Source organism: Myxine glutinosa, chromosome 12, assembly GCF_964187855.1.
Source record: "Myxine glutinosa chromosome 12, kmMyxGlut1.1, whole genome shotgun sequence".
NCBI classification, from domain to species: domain Eukaryota; kingdom Metazoa; phylum Chordata; class Myxini; order Myxiniformes; family Myxinidae; genus Myxine; species Myxine glutinosa.
In genome coordinates, this window is record NC_136272.1 from 42752891 (window position 1) to 42766585 (window position 13695).

General features: G+C 40.8%; 1 protein-coding gene across 2 annotated transcripts in view; it reads left to right on the top strand.

The window, feature by feature from the left end:
• The first annotated feature begins 301 nt into the window (after positions 1-301).
• LOC137437887 (mitogen-activated protein kinase 14) overlaps positions 302-13695 on the top strand; it is a 39714-nt gene continuing 26320 nt past the window's right edge. The window contains exons 1-2 of one of the 2 annotated variants that reach the window (XM_068132586.2): positions 302-639; positions 2945-3074. In XM_068132586.2, coding sequence (XP_067988687.1) covers positions 527-639; positions 2945-3074 — 243 coding nt within the window. In that variant the 5' untranslated portion in view covers positions 302-526. Of the gene's footprint in view, positions 781-2944; positions 3075-13695 lie in introns of both variants that reach the window. The other variant, XM_068132587.2, reaches the window with a different exon arrangement.

The window sequence follows — 13695 nt, forward strand, 5'->3', positions numbered from 1 at the left end:
TGCACCCCCTCTAACACACATCACTCTCCTCTCTGCACCCCTTTTAACCTCACCACTCTCCTCTCTGCACCCCCTCTAACCCCACCACTCTCCCCTCTGCACCCCATCACTTTCCTATATGCACCCCCCCAAAACCCACCACTCACCTCTCTATAGTCTATGGTTATACTTATACCCTCTCTAAACCCACCATCACTCGGTCTTCTCCTCCAACTAATCGACTTTCCTTTCACTCCTCCCATATTCACCACTGCGCCACTCCCACTCCCAATCCTCCCACCCGAATCAATCCATCATCTCCTCCCCCAATCCTACCAATCCACCCTGTGCAGTCTCGTTTCACCCTGCTCAATCAACCTCGACCCAGCACTCCATTCTCTTCCTCTTTTCCTCGCTAACGTCTCTTTCCTCCCCTCTCCTTCCCTTTCACCAACCCCCTCCATAGCTCCACTTCCCTTTACTTGGTTTCCGCCGCTAGATGCCGCCCTTATCGTCCACTAACTGAGTCCGAAGTCAAAGTACCGCGATGTCCGCGCGGAAGGGCTTTTACCGCCACGAGCTCAACAGGACCGTGTGGGAAGTTCCATTGCGGTACACGACCCTGACGCCCGTCGGCTCCGGGGCCTACGGCTCAGTGTGGTGGGTGCTGAGGGCGGGAACCATCGGAAGCGTCGCTCCGCGGCCCGTATAGGCCCCACGGCCCACTCGGGGATTGTGACGGGACTTTGAGTCGTTCCGAGTCCCGACCTCCGAGTCCCGAATCCCCAGTCCCAACCTGAGGTTCGGATGGCTCCCTGTTCTTTGTGCAGGTGTTTGCTTTCTCGCTTCCTGGATTTGTTTTGGCGACTTCCTGAAAACACAACTTCGCCCTCGAACCGAGACAATGTTGATTTTTCTCATGAATTATTAATCCTCACGTCCTGCAGTCGTCTTTCTGTCTGAGATCCCGAGTTATTCTTCAGCAAATCGAATGAGTGATTCCACTCAGAAATTGTCTGTCACTGTATGTCCGTCTGTCCAATGTCCTCATCAGTTATCCCTCTCAGGTACTCTGTCATATCACTCTGTCTGTCTATGACCTATGTCCATCCAATAATTTCACGTGTTTTCGATCCCACTCTCCAACTATCATTCTGTCTGTCCAACTATCATTGTGTATGTCCTACTGTCATTCTGTCCGTTCATCTATCATTCCGCCTGTCCAACTATCATTCTGTCTTTCCATCCATCTGTCCAACTATCATTGTGTATGTCCTACTGTCATTCTGTCCGTTCATCTATCATTCCGCCTGTCCAACTACCATTCTGTCTTTCCATCCATCTGTCCAACTATCATTCTGTCTTTCCATCCATCTGTCCAACTATCATTGTGTATGTCCTACTGTCATTCTGTCCGTTCATCTATCATTCCGCCTGTCCAACTATCATTCTGTCTTTCCATCCATCTGTCCAACTATCATTGTGTATGTCCTACTGTCATTCTGTCCGTTCATCTATCATTCCGCCTGTCCAACTACCATTCTGTCTTTCCATCCATCTGTCCAACTATCATTCTGTCTTTCCATCCATCTGTCCAACTATCATTCTGTCTTTCCATCCATCTGTCCAACTATCATTCTGTCTTTCCATCCATCTGTCCAACTATCATTCTGTCTTTCCATCCATCTGTCCAACTATCATTCTGTCTGTCTATCCAACTGTCCAACTATCATTCTGTCTGTCCATCCATCTGTCCAACTATCATTCTGTCTTTCCATCCATCTGTCCAACTATCATTCTGTCTGTCCAACTATCATTGTGTATGTCTTACTGTCATTCTGTCCGTTCATCTATCATTCCACCTGTCCAACTATCATTCTGTCTTTCCATCCATCTGTCCAACTATCATTCTGTCTTTCCATCCATCTGTCCAACTATCATTCTGTCTTTCCATCCATCTGTCCAACTATCATTCTGTCTTTCCATCCATCTGTCCAACTATCATTCTGTCTTTCCATCCATCTGTCCAACTATCATTCTGTCTTTCCATCCATCTGTCCAACTATCATTCTGTCTGTCTATCCAACTGTCCAACTATCATTCTGTCTGTCCATCCATCTGTCCAACTATCATACCATCTGTCCATCTATCATTCTGTCTGTCCACCTATCATTCCGTTTGTCCAACTATCATACCATCTGTCCATCTATCATTCTGTCTGTCCACCTATCATTCCGTTTGTCCAACTATCATTCCATCTGTCCATCAAGTTCGTTGTCCATTTGTTACAACTGTCCTCTCCTCTCACCAATGTCGATGTCTTTGTCTTTGTCGATGTACCTCTGTAATCCCCTATTTCCTGGTTTTCGTTATTTATTTTCCTGCAAAGTTAGTTGAACAATGTTCTAAAAGTCCTTCCAGGTTTTTGTTTTACCTCCTGACCTGTGTTCACATGAAAAAGAAAATGCTGTACGAGAGTATATCCTCTCATTAGAATTCCTATTGTCGCACCTTGTGGATGAGACACCAATCTCGTATTTTGTACGGCCGATGTTAAAGGAGTCGGAACGGAATGCAGAAACCGGCAAGGACATTTCTTAAGACATCCCGCTTTCCCGGTTCGACAAGCCTTGTGTGACAGAGGTTTTTTTGTCAGATTTTTTTAAAGTGATAACTTTACCAGGGAATGTCCGCTATGTACAGAGCCCGAGAACAGGCAACACCAACCAGACAAAGGACACGGACGATGAATAATGACCTCCGTTCATCTTCTCTCCGAGACGGGGGTCGCTTGGAGTCGTGCGGACAGTGTGCGGGTTCGGCGAGATGGAGGATGGGATATGAGATCTATGGGATTAGGGGGCAAAGATTAATAAAGCTTATGGGAGCGACCGGTGGTCCGGGAGAGCAATGTCTGAGGCACTGTGCGCTATACTAAGCTGTCTATGTGCCCTGTCGTTCACAGCTCCTCCATGGACTCACATGTGCAGCACAAGGTGGCCGTGAAGAAGCTGTCTCGCCCCTTCCAGTCCCTGATTCATGCAAAGCGCGCATATCGGGAGATGCGGTTACTCAAGCACATGAGACATGAGAATGTGAGCTGCTCATGAACACGTGTGATGACATGTGGCACGTGAACGTCATTTACATGATTTCAATGAGATCCACGTGCTGGTTTACGGGGTGTGGGAGGTGGGGCAAGAGACGGTGGTTGTGGTTGCATCACCCACTTGTTAAGGTTTCTTACTTCGTGAAACTTTTCCCAATGGGTATGCTGTGTGTGGGTAATCCACGTCATCTCGCTCGTTAAGCAATGTTTACGCTCATTTATTGATTCCCACATCTTCCTGTTGCATGGCCCTTTATATAATAAAAATTTCGGTTTTATTGTCAAACATGAAACAAAAGTCAGAAGACTAAGGATATTTGGTTTTAAAATTTCCTATTTAAATACGTAACTGTCAATCGGCATGAAAAATAAAATCCGTGAGAACTTTGCTATTTGAAAGGGAACTTTGCTATTTGAAAGGGAACTTTGCTATTTGAAAGGGAACTTTGCTATTTGAAAGGGAACTTTGCTATTTGAAAGGGAACTTTGCTATTTGAAAGGGAACTTTGCTATTTGAAAGGGAACTTTGCTATTTGAAAGGGAACTTTGCTATTTGAAAGGGAACGTTGCTATTTGAAAGGGAACTTTGCTATTTGAAAGGGAACTTTGCTATTTGAAAGGGAACTTTGCTATTTGAAAGGGAACTTTGCTATTTGAAAGGGAACTTTGCTATTTGAAAGGGAACTTTGCTATTTGAAAGGGAACTTTGCTATTTGAAAGGGAACTTTGCTATTTGAAAGAGAACTTTGCTATTTGAAAGGGAACTTTGCTATTTGAAAGGGAACGTTGCTATTTGAAAGGGAACTTTGCTATTTGAAAGGGAACTTTGCTATTTGAAAGGGAACTTTGCTATTTGAAAGGGAACTTTGCTATTTGAAAGGGAACTTTGCTATTTGAAAGGGAACGTTGCTATTTGAAAGGGAACTTTGCTATTTGAAAGGGAACTTTGCTATTTGAAAGGGAACTTTGCTATTTGAAAGGGAACTTTGCTATTTGAAAGGGAACTTTGCTATTTGAAAGGGAACTTTGCTATTTGAAAGGGAACTTTGCTATTTGAAAGGGAACTTTGCTATTTGAAAGGGAACTTTGCTATTTGAAAGGGAACTTTGCTATTTGAAAGGGAACTTTGCTATTTGAAAGGGAACTTTGCTATTTGAAAGGGAACTTTGCTATTTGAAAGGGAACTTTGCTATTTGAAAGGGAACTTTGCTATTTGAAAGGGAACTTTGCTATTTGAAAGGGAACTTTGCTATTTGAAAGAGAACTTTGCTATTTGAAAGGGAACTTTGCTATTTGAAAGGGAACTTTGCTATTTGAAAGGGAACTTTGCTATTTGAAAGAGAACTTTGCTATTTGAAAGGGAACTTTGCTATTTGAAAGGGAACTTTGCTATTTGAAAGGGAACTTTGCTATTTGAAAGGGAACTTTGCTATTTGAAAGGGAACTTTGCTATTTGAAAGGGAACTTTGCTATTTGAAAGGGAACTTTGCTATTTGAAAGGGAACTTTGCTATTTGAAAGAGAACTTTGCTATTTGAAAGGGAACTTTGCTATTTGAAAGAGAACTTTGCTATTTGAAAGGGAACTTTGCTATTTGAAAGGGAACTTTGCTATTTGAAAGGGAACTTTGCTATTTGAAAGGGAACTTTGCTATTTGAAAGGGAACTTTGCTATTTGAAAGGGAACTTTGCTATTTGAAAGGGAACTTTGCTATTTGAAAGGGAACTTTGCTATTTGAAAGGGAACTTTGCTATTTGAAAGGGAACTTTGCTATTTGAAAGGGAACTTTGCTATTTGAAAGGGAACTTTGCTATTTGAAAGGGAACTTTGCTATTTGAAAGGGAACTTTGCTATTTGAAAGGGAACTTTGCTATTTGAAAGGGAACTTTGCTATTTGAAAGAGAACTTTGCTATTTGAAAGGGAACTTTGCTATTTGAAAGGGAACTTTGCTATTTGAAAGGGAACTTTGCTATTTGAAAGGGAACTTTGCTATTTGAAAGGGAACTTTGCTATTTGAAAGGGAACTTTGCTATTTGAAAGGGAACTTTGCTATTTGAAAGGGAACTTTGCTATTTGAAAGAGAACTTTGCTATTTGAAAGGGAACTTTGCTATTTGAAAGGGAACTTTGCTATTTGAAAGGGAACTTTGCTATTTGAAAGGGAACTTTGCTATTTGAAAGGGAACTTTGCTATTTGAAAGGGAACTTTGCTATTTGAAAGAGAACTTTACTATTTGAAAGGGAACTTTGCTATTTGAAAGGGAACTTTGCTATTTGAAAGAGAACTTTGCTATTTGAAAGGGAACTTTGCTATTTGAAAGAGAACTTTGCTATTTGAAAGGGAACTTTGCTATTTGAAAGGGAACTTTGCTATTTGAAAGGGAACTTTGCTATTTGAAAGGGAACTTTGCTATTTGAAAGGGAACTTTGCTATTTGAAAGGGAACTTTGCTATTTGAAAGAGAACTTTGCTATTTGAAAGGGAACTTTGCTATTTGAAAGGGAACTTTGCTATTTGAAAGGGAACTTTGCTATTTGAAAGAGAACTTTGCTATTTGAAAGGGAACTTTGCTATTTGAAAGGGAACTTTGCTATTTGAAAGGGAACTTTGCTATTTGAAAGAGAACTTTGCTATTTGAAAGGGAACTTTGCTATTTGAAAGGGAACTTTGCTATTTGAAAGGGAACTTTGCTATTTGAAAGAGAACTTTGCTATTTGAAAGGGAACTTTGCTATTTGAAAGGGAACTTTGCTATTTGAAAGGGAACTTTGCTATTTGAAAGGGAACTTTGCTATTTGAAAGGGAACTTTGCTATTTGAAAGGGAACTTTGCTATTTGAAAGGGAACTTTGCTATTTGAAAGGGAACTTTGCTATTTGAAAGGGAACTTTGCTATTTGAAAGGGAACTTTGCTATTTGAAAGGGAACTTTGCTATTTGAAAGGGAACTTTGCTATTTGAAAGGGAACTTTGCTATTTGAAAGGGAACTTTGCTATTTGAAAGGGAACTTTGCTATTTGAAAGGGAACTTTGCTATTTGAAAGGGAACTTTGCTATTTGAAAGGGAACTTTGCTATTTGAAAGGGAACTTTGCTATTTGAAAGGGAACTTTGCTATTTGAAAGAGAACTTTGCTATTTGAAAGGGAACTTTGCTATTTGAAAGGGAACTTTGCTATTTGAAAGGGAACTTTGCTATTTGAAAGGGAACTTTGCTATTTGAAAGGGAACTTTGCTATTTGAAAGGGAACTTTGCTATTTGAAAGAGAACTTTGCTATTTGAAAGGGAACTTTGCTATTTGAAAGGGAACTTTGCTATTTGAAAGGGAACTTTGCTATTTGAAAGAGAACTTTGCTATTTGAAAGGGAACTTTGCTATTTGAAAGAGAACTTTGCTATTTGAAAGGGAACTTTGCTATTTGAAAGGGAACTTTGCTATTTGAAAGGGAACTTTGCTATTTGAAAGGGAACTTTGCTATTTGAAAGAGAACTTTGCTATTTGAAAGGGAACTTTGCTATTTGAAAGGGAACTTTGCTATTTGAAAGGGAACTTTGCTATTTGAAAGGGAACTTTGCTATTTGAAAGGGAACTTTGCTATTTGAAAGGGAACTTTGCTATTTGAAAGAGAACTTTGCTATTTGAAAGGGAACTTTGCTATTTGAAAGGGAACTTTGCTATTTGAAAGGGAACTTTGCTATTTGAAAGAGAACTTTGCTATTTGAAAGGGAACTTTGCTATTTGAAAGAGAACTTTGCTATTTGAAAGGGAACTTTGCTATTTGAAAGGGAACTTTGCTATTTGAAAGGGAACTTTGCTATTTGAAAGGGAACTTTGCTATTTGAAAGAGAACTTTGCTATTTGAAAGGGAACTTTGCTATTTGAAAGAGAACTTTGCTATTTGAAAGAGAACTTTGCTATTTGAAAGGGAACTTTGCTATTTGAAAGGGAACTTTGCTATTTGAAAGGGAACTTTGCTATTTGAAAGAGAACTTTGCTAACATAGCTAAATTAACATTTATGAAAAAATCATGAATTGTTTTTTTTAAAGCAAACATAGCACAAAAACAATAAAAGATAAATCAAAGAAAGGGAGAGAGCTGATAATTAAAACTACAAGACATAAACTGACGAATTAAAACTACAAGACATACATTTGGATTACTTTAAGTTTTCTTTGTTTATACCATTTTACTCATTGTTCGTTTTTTATTTTGTATGTTGCTTGTATAAGCAACTTAAGCAACATACAAAAGAAAAAACGAACAATGAGTAAAATTGTATAAACAAAGAAAAATTAAAGTTGTACAAGCAACATACAAAATAAAAAACGAACAATGAGTAAAATGGTATAAACAAAGAAACAGGAAGACGTCATGCGGAGCACGATACTTGCAAAATCCGCCCCCCACCCCGAAGAAAAAAAATTCCATTGATACAGCAAATTGTCCATTTCATCAAGATTAAAATTGACAATGTGACTCAATGTGCAAATGCTGTTCAATTTTCAAGTCAATTGGATGAAAATTAAGGATTTTAGAAATTTGGCCGATGTTGACCGCAAAAATACTTGGTGGTTGAATTCAGTGACCAGATATGCAAGTCCTCTTCAAATTTCAAGTCAATTGGATGAAAATTAAGGATTTTAGAAATTTAGCAAAGTTGGTGACCTTTGGCCTATGTTGACCTTTTGACCCCAAAAAATAGGCTTCTTGCTTTTGACCAACTCTACCATTTGGTGAAGTTTCGTGAAAATCTGTTGAAAATTGTGACCTGTAGGCCGGTGACAAACAGACAAACAAACAGACAGACAGAACCACAAACACAACCGACCAATATACTTGAAAAATCTTCGATTTTGCAATTAAAAAAATTAAAGTAATCCAAATATTAATATTCTATATTGGACAAGAAATGGAATGGGAGACTTTGTATCGTTGTGTTCGTGTTTGCGGGATGTCATTTTGTTTTGTTTCTTAACCTACATGTACATACCAATTGTCGAGTTTTGAGGAAAAAGGTAGCGATGACTGGAAACGAGTACAGACCTACCTGGACCGCTGAAGAGTTTACGTTTTGTATCCCACTGATAGGCCGGATCTGGATCTGCAGCTGAATGAAAATCGAACCGGCTTGTTCTCGTCACCTACCCAACTCATCCACCAAGTTTTGTCATAATCCGTCCACACGTTTTTGAAATATCATGTTTATATATCGTTTTTGGCCCTTTCTCTAAATTGTGAAGAATCACTTGGAAATTTTAAAAATCCTCGGATCTCGATTCGGATTTGGATCTTCACCAACCTGTCCACCAAGTTTCGTCCGAATCCGTCCTGAACTTTTTGAGATATTGTGCTCGATATCGTTTTTTTGCGGTATCTCTCTGGTGAATAATCACTTCAAAAAAATTTTCAGATGCAGATCCGGATACGGATCTTCACCAAAATCTAACCATTCCTTCCTTGTCACATACCCAACCTTTCCACCAAATGCGTCCACAGCTTTTTGAGATATCCTGTTCAGTGTTCACAAACAAGCAAACATAGACAGGGGTGAAAGCATAACTTACATCCACCTTCAGTGGCACAGGTAACAAAGTGTGTGACGAGGTTAATGTGACGATTAGCAAGGGAAGCAATACTAAAAGCATGTACAAGGTCAGCATGGGGGAGATAAATAATTCTCAAAGCTCTTTTTTGGACTTGCTCGATATCGGATTCGGATACTTTGGATATCGTGAGACCTGAACTCCATCCAGGTGTTCAAAATTCCAAGATGGGGCGAATGTTCATCTTGTAGATCATTACTAAATCTCTAACTTTCACACCATTCTCCTTGAGCTTACACAAGATGTACAAATGTCGAGAGTCATTTCTGGCCATGCATGTGCTCAACCTGCCGATTCCATTTCAGGTGGTCACGAATTATGACACCGAGGAACTTCATAAATGATACCGTTTCCAAGGAAGCACAATTGATCGCTAGTTGAGGATAAGGTAGTGCTTTGCGAAGAAATCCCTTCAATCCCACTCCTCCCTCCAGGTCTTTAAAACAGCTGTTCACCACCATCTCTTATCTTTCCCCATCCAAAACCTTGATCTTTTCTACCCCCACTAATTCACCCCAGATCCACCTTTTTTGAAATTCCAACTTCTTTCCTGGAAGTCCCGGCAGTGTGGGAGGGGGAGGGGAGGGAGGGGGGAGTGGGAGGGGGGAGTGGGAGGGGGAGGGGAGGGGGAGGGAGAGTGGGGAGGGGGGAGGGGAGGGGTAGGGGGAGGGGGGGAACGGCTTGCTTGGCAAGCGATAGCAGGATTTTTACTTTTATTTTTACCTCAATGAGGGCTATATATATAGTCCGTGCTTGGAGCCTTCAAGTTCAACATAAAGTTTTTTTATGAAAAATAATGCAGATGTATAACAATCCACCAATGCAAGTTCAGAAATGAATGCAGATCCTTTACTTTGCGATACAAACGCAATTCCCGCCATTTCCACTCACGATCGAGGCCTCCACAGCGACCGCGCCTCTTCTTCCTCCTACAACTTCGTCTCACTTCTTTCACTCAAAATGCACGAAATTCTGCCGCATGAAATTATGTAGAGGCCTCGTCGGGGGGATATAAGGTAGATAAGGAAGGCGTTGTAACAGAAGAATCAAAATAAAAGTGGAAGAACATAAGGAAATGGGAGCTATTCTGGACCCACAGCCAAACCTGACAAACCATTGCAATACACCCCGAACGTCTAGCGCCGCCACAAACTACACCATGGAATTGCAGCTGGCGCGGTTTTTTTAAACCATTGATATTAAAATAAAACGTAGCCTAAAACCACCGGGATTTTATGCTGATTCCGAATCTGTGTCTAAAACTTTTCTCCGATGTGTAGTTCTTGAGTTATAAGCGGACATCCAGACAGACACACACACACACACACACACACACACACACACACACACACACACACAGACACTCCTCCTTTATATATAGAGATATATATATATATATATATATATATATATATATATATACATATATATATATATATATATATATATATATATATATATATATATATATATATATATATATATATATATATATATATATATATTTATATATATATATATATATATATATATATATATATATATATATATATATATATATATATATATATATGTATATATATACACACAAGTTCAAAACACACCTGGTCACAAGTGTGCCGCACTGACCAAATATATATATATATCTGCATTACTCTCCATTTCTCTGCCTCAGTGCCCATCACGAGGAAGATGATCGGTCCAGGTTTTTTTCAGATGATCCAGATGATCGGTCCAGGTTTTTTTCAGATGATCCAGATGATCGGTCCCCGTGGCACTCCACAGGAGAGTTGAAGTGAATCGTAAGTAGCTCCATTTTGCCGGACAGTCTGAGATCGCTGGGATAGAAAGCTACAAATTGTGGACGGAAGTGCATGGCCCACTCCAAATTGAATCGTCTTTTCAACCGCAGTCGTGTGGTTAATGTGGTCAAATGCCTTACAAAAATCGACAGCCCAAAATTTTTCATGGCAGCTCAGTTTATTGAGGCCCTTGTGTACACCATCCAACATACTTAGTAAATAGTGATTGGTAGAACATCCTTTCAGATTACCAATTTGTTGGGGATCAACCATGTCTCCATATCCTTCATCACACAGTCAGCTAAAAAGCCCCCAAGGACACGAGCGATCGCAAGTGTAATATATATTGGGCAAATCTGATCATTCAGTTGTTCTGCGGTGTTTTTAGGGACCGGACATACTTGGGTGTTTTTAGGGACCGGACATACTGGTGCCCTCTCATATAAAGACTGGTCCTTCATTTCCACCTCTCCTGATATTAATACTACCTGGAATCTTTCCACACAACCTTGCTTTCCCTTATGTACAGATTTATACCATCTCGTCTGTAGTTATCATACCTATCCTCTCACCTCTGGTACACAGAATCCTGTAGTGAGGCAGTTACCTTCAACCAACTAGCCTTCCCTTCCTGGAAGGCAAATCTGACCAAAGGCAACCTCATATCATTCCACAAATCCAGAAAAAATGTGTGTCTACTCTCAGAAAAGCCAGAAAACAATATCTGGCCATCAAGGCTGAACCCTCAAACCATTCTCCTTCTTCAAAGATCTGATGGTGCCTTCCAATTATAAGTAAGGTCATGGAATCAATCATTGCAGTTGACATAAAATCTTTCCTTTTATCCAATGGCCTGATTTCATATCATCAGTTTGGTTTCACACCCAGTCATCCTATCTTGGATAATATGCTTCTTTTACTCTCCCCACAATGGATAGAAGCCCTCAATCTCTGACATGAGATCAGGGCCATCTCTCGGGACATAAATTGAGCATTCGATACAGTCTGGCACCCCGCCTTGATCTCCATACTCTGCTCATAGTATCCAAGGGCACCTCCTCTCATCGCCTACTGACTTCCTCCACTCCCATTGTCAGTGTAATTGTTCTTAACGGGATTCTCTCATTGGTTCACGAGTTATCAAACAGAGTGACCACTATATTCGTCATGGGTGTGTGTCTGTCTGTCTGTCTGTTCGCAGCATAACTACCCGATGATATCATCCGATCTTGTTGAAACTTGGGTGGGAGGTTGATATCATGATCTAGTTGTGTCCTGCCTAGAGTGGGCGTATTGCGCCCATTGTGGGCGGAGCGACGCCCGAAAAAGATGTCTTTTTAGGGGGTAATCGAGTTCAAGCTACATCTTCTCCGAGGGAGTTGGTGAAATCTGACAGGGGTTTCGGTATTTGGTTAGGCCAATGTCATGTGTCTAGCCCCACGGAGCTCAATTATTGATTTTCGCCCCAAGGTCAAGGTCACAAGGTCACGAAATTTAGAAAAGTCGATTTTTGATGGTTTTATTACATTGCTCGCTTCCTGATAGAGTGAAATGTCGTACATGATCTTATATTATCACATGCATCATGAAATACAAGTTTTCCAACAAATTCCAGAATCTTCGACCTTTGACCTTTGAAGGTCACAAAGGTCAAAGTTGTCGGAATCAAACCGAATTTTCGGTATTGTGTAGTTAACTAACCTCATAACTGATTATACATTATTTTCTATCTCATTTCAAGATCAGTAACCTTCGTTTTGACATTTCCGGGCCTGTTTCGGTTATCGTCCGTCTTTTGTCATTGAATACCATCGTCGTCAGTTCGTGAACCATCGTCGTCTCCTGACTTGTCTCATCTCACGGTCAAGGCTAGAGTTCCCCAAGGCAGTGTCTTAGGCCCAGTGTTGTTCCAAAACTTAATCAATGATCTTTCTGATTCCTTGGAAAATCCTGTCTATCTCTTTGATGACGATTCCACCTTCTGCCGTATATTTTCTCATCATTCAGACAGGCACACAACAGCCTCTTCCCTCTCTTCAGATTTTGGTAGAATCAGGAGTTGGTCCCATACATGGAATATGTCATTCAATGCCGACAAATTCCACACACTCACCCTGTCTCTCCGAAAGGATGATCTGGCAAACCCTCTCATGTACTTCCGAAAAAAACACTTGAAGAGGCTAAGCCATGATGTTTCTTGGGCAGACCATATTTTCGGGCAGACCATATTTCTTGGGCAGCCTTCGTTTGCAGCTTGATGGAGTACTGCTCTCCCCTTTGGGCTGGTGTGGCACCCCTGCCTCACACCCTACCCATATTGGTGCCATGGAAAAGCAAAGCCCTCAAAATCATTGTGATCTCCTGCAACGAAGCTGAGTCTCTAGGCCTGTTACTTTCGCATCGCGGGCAGTTTGGTGGCTTCTCTGTATTTTGCCGCCTCCTTTTTGGTCTTGCACCCTCTGCCCTCTTGTGGCTCTGTCCCTCCCATGTTTCTGCAGGGTGCACATAATTTGCTAGTAACCCTCTTGTTGTTAAACGCCCAAAATACAGGCTCTCCACTCACCTCCACTCATTTGTTCCTCTTTCCCCTCACCTGTGGAACCAATTTCCCCTATCTGTTCCCAAGCACTCCTTTTTCTAGATTATCGTGACACTCCTGCCCACCCTCCAGCCCGTCCTCACCTCTTTTTGTTTGTTCGTTGTCACATGGTTTTTGCCCTTTTCTGTTTCATCCCTGCATTTTTTTCCTTACCTTCTTGCTGTGTTTTATTCAGCTCGTGCGCAGCTTGTTCACCCCCGTGTCCTTCTCCCCCTCCTCTTGATTGCACTCTCACTTCTGCTGTGCGGTTGGTGATTCCTCCTTTCGATTTTGTGTCCTTCAATTCTGCTCTAGCATTACCACGAGCCTCGGTCATGTGTACAACAAAAAAAAGAAAAAAAGAAAAGTGCTCCATCGCTCGGATGGATGTTAGGCCGGGTGTCCCATTTGTCACGTTGGTGGTCATTAAAAGAAATGCCATGATGTTTTTGATGAAGAGTAGGTGAGTTATCATTAATGAACACTGCATTGTGTTTAGTTAATGATTGAGTGCGGTTTTGGTTCGTTAATGAAGGAGTGCAGATGTGGGTACTTGATAAATACAATGTGGGTGTACTTGGTTAATGAATGGTGTGGTTGTGGTTAATGTACTCCTTGATAATTGCT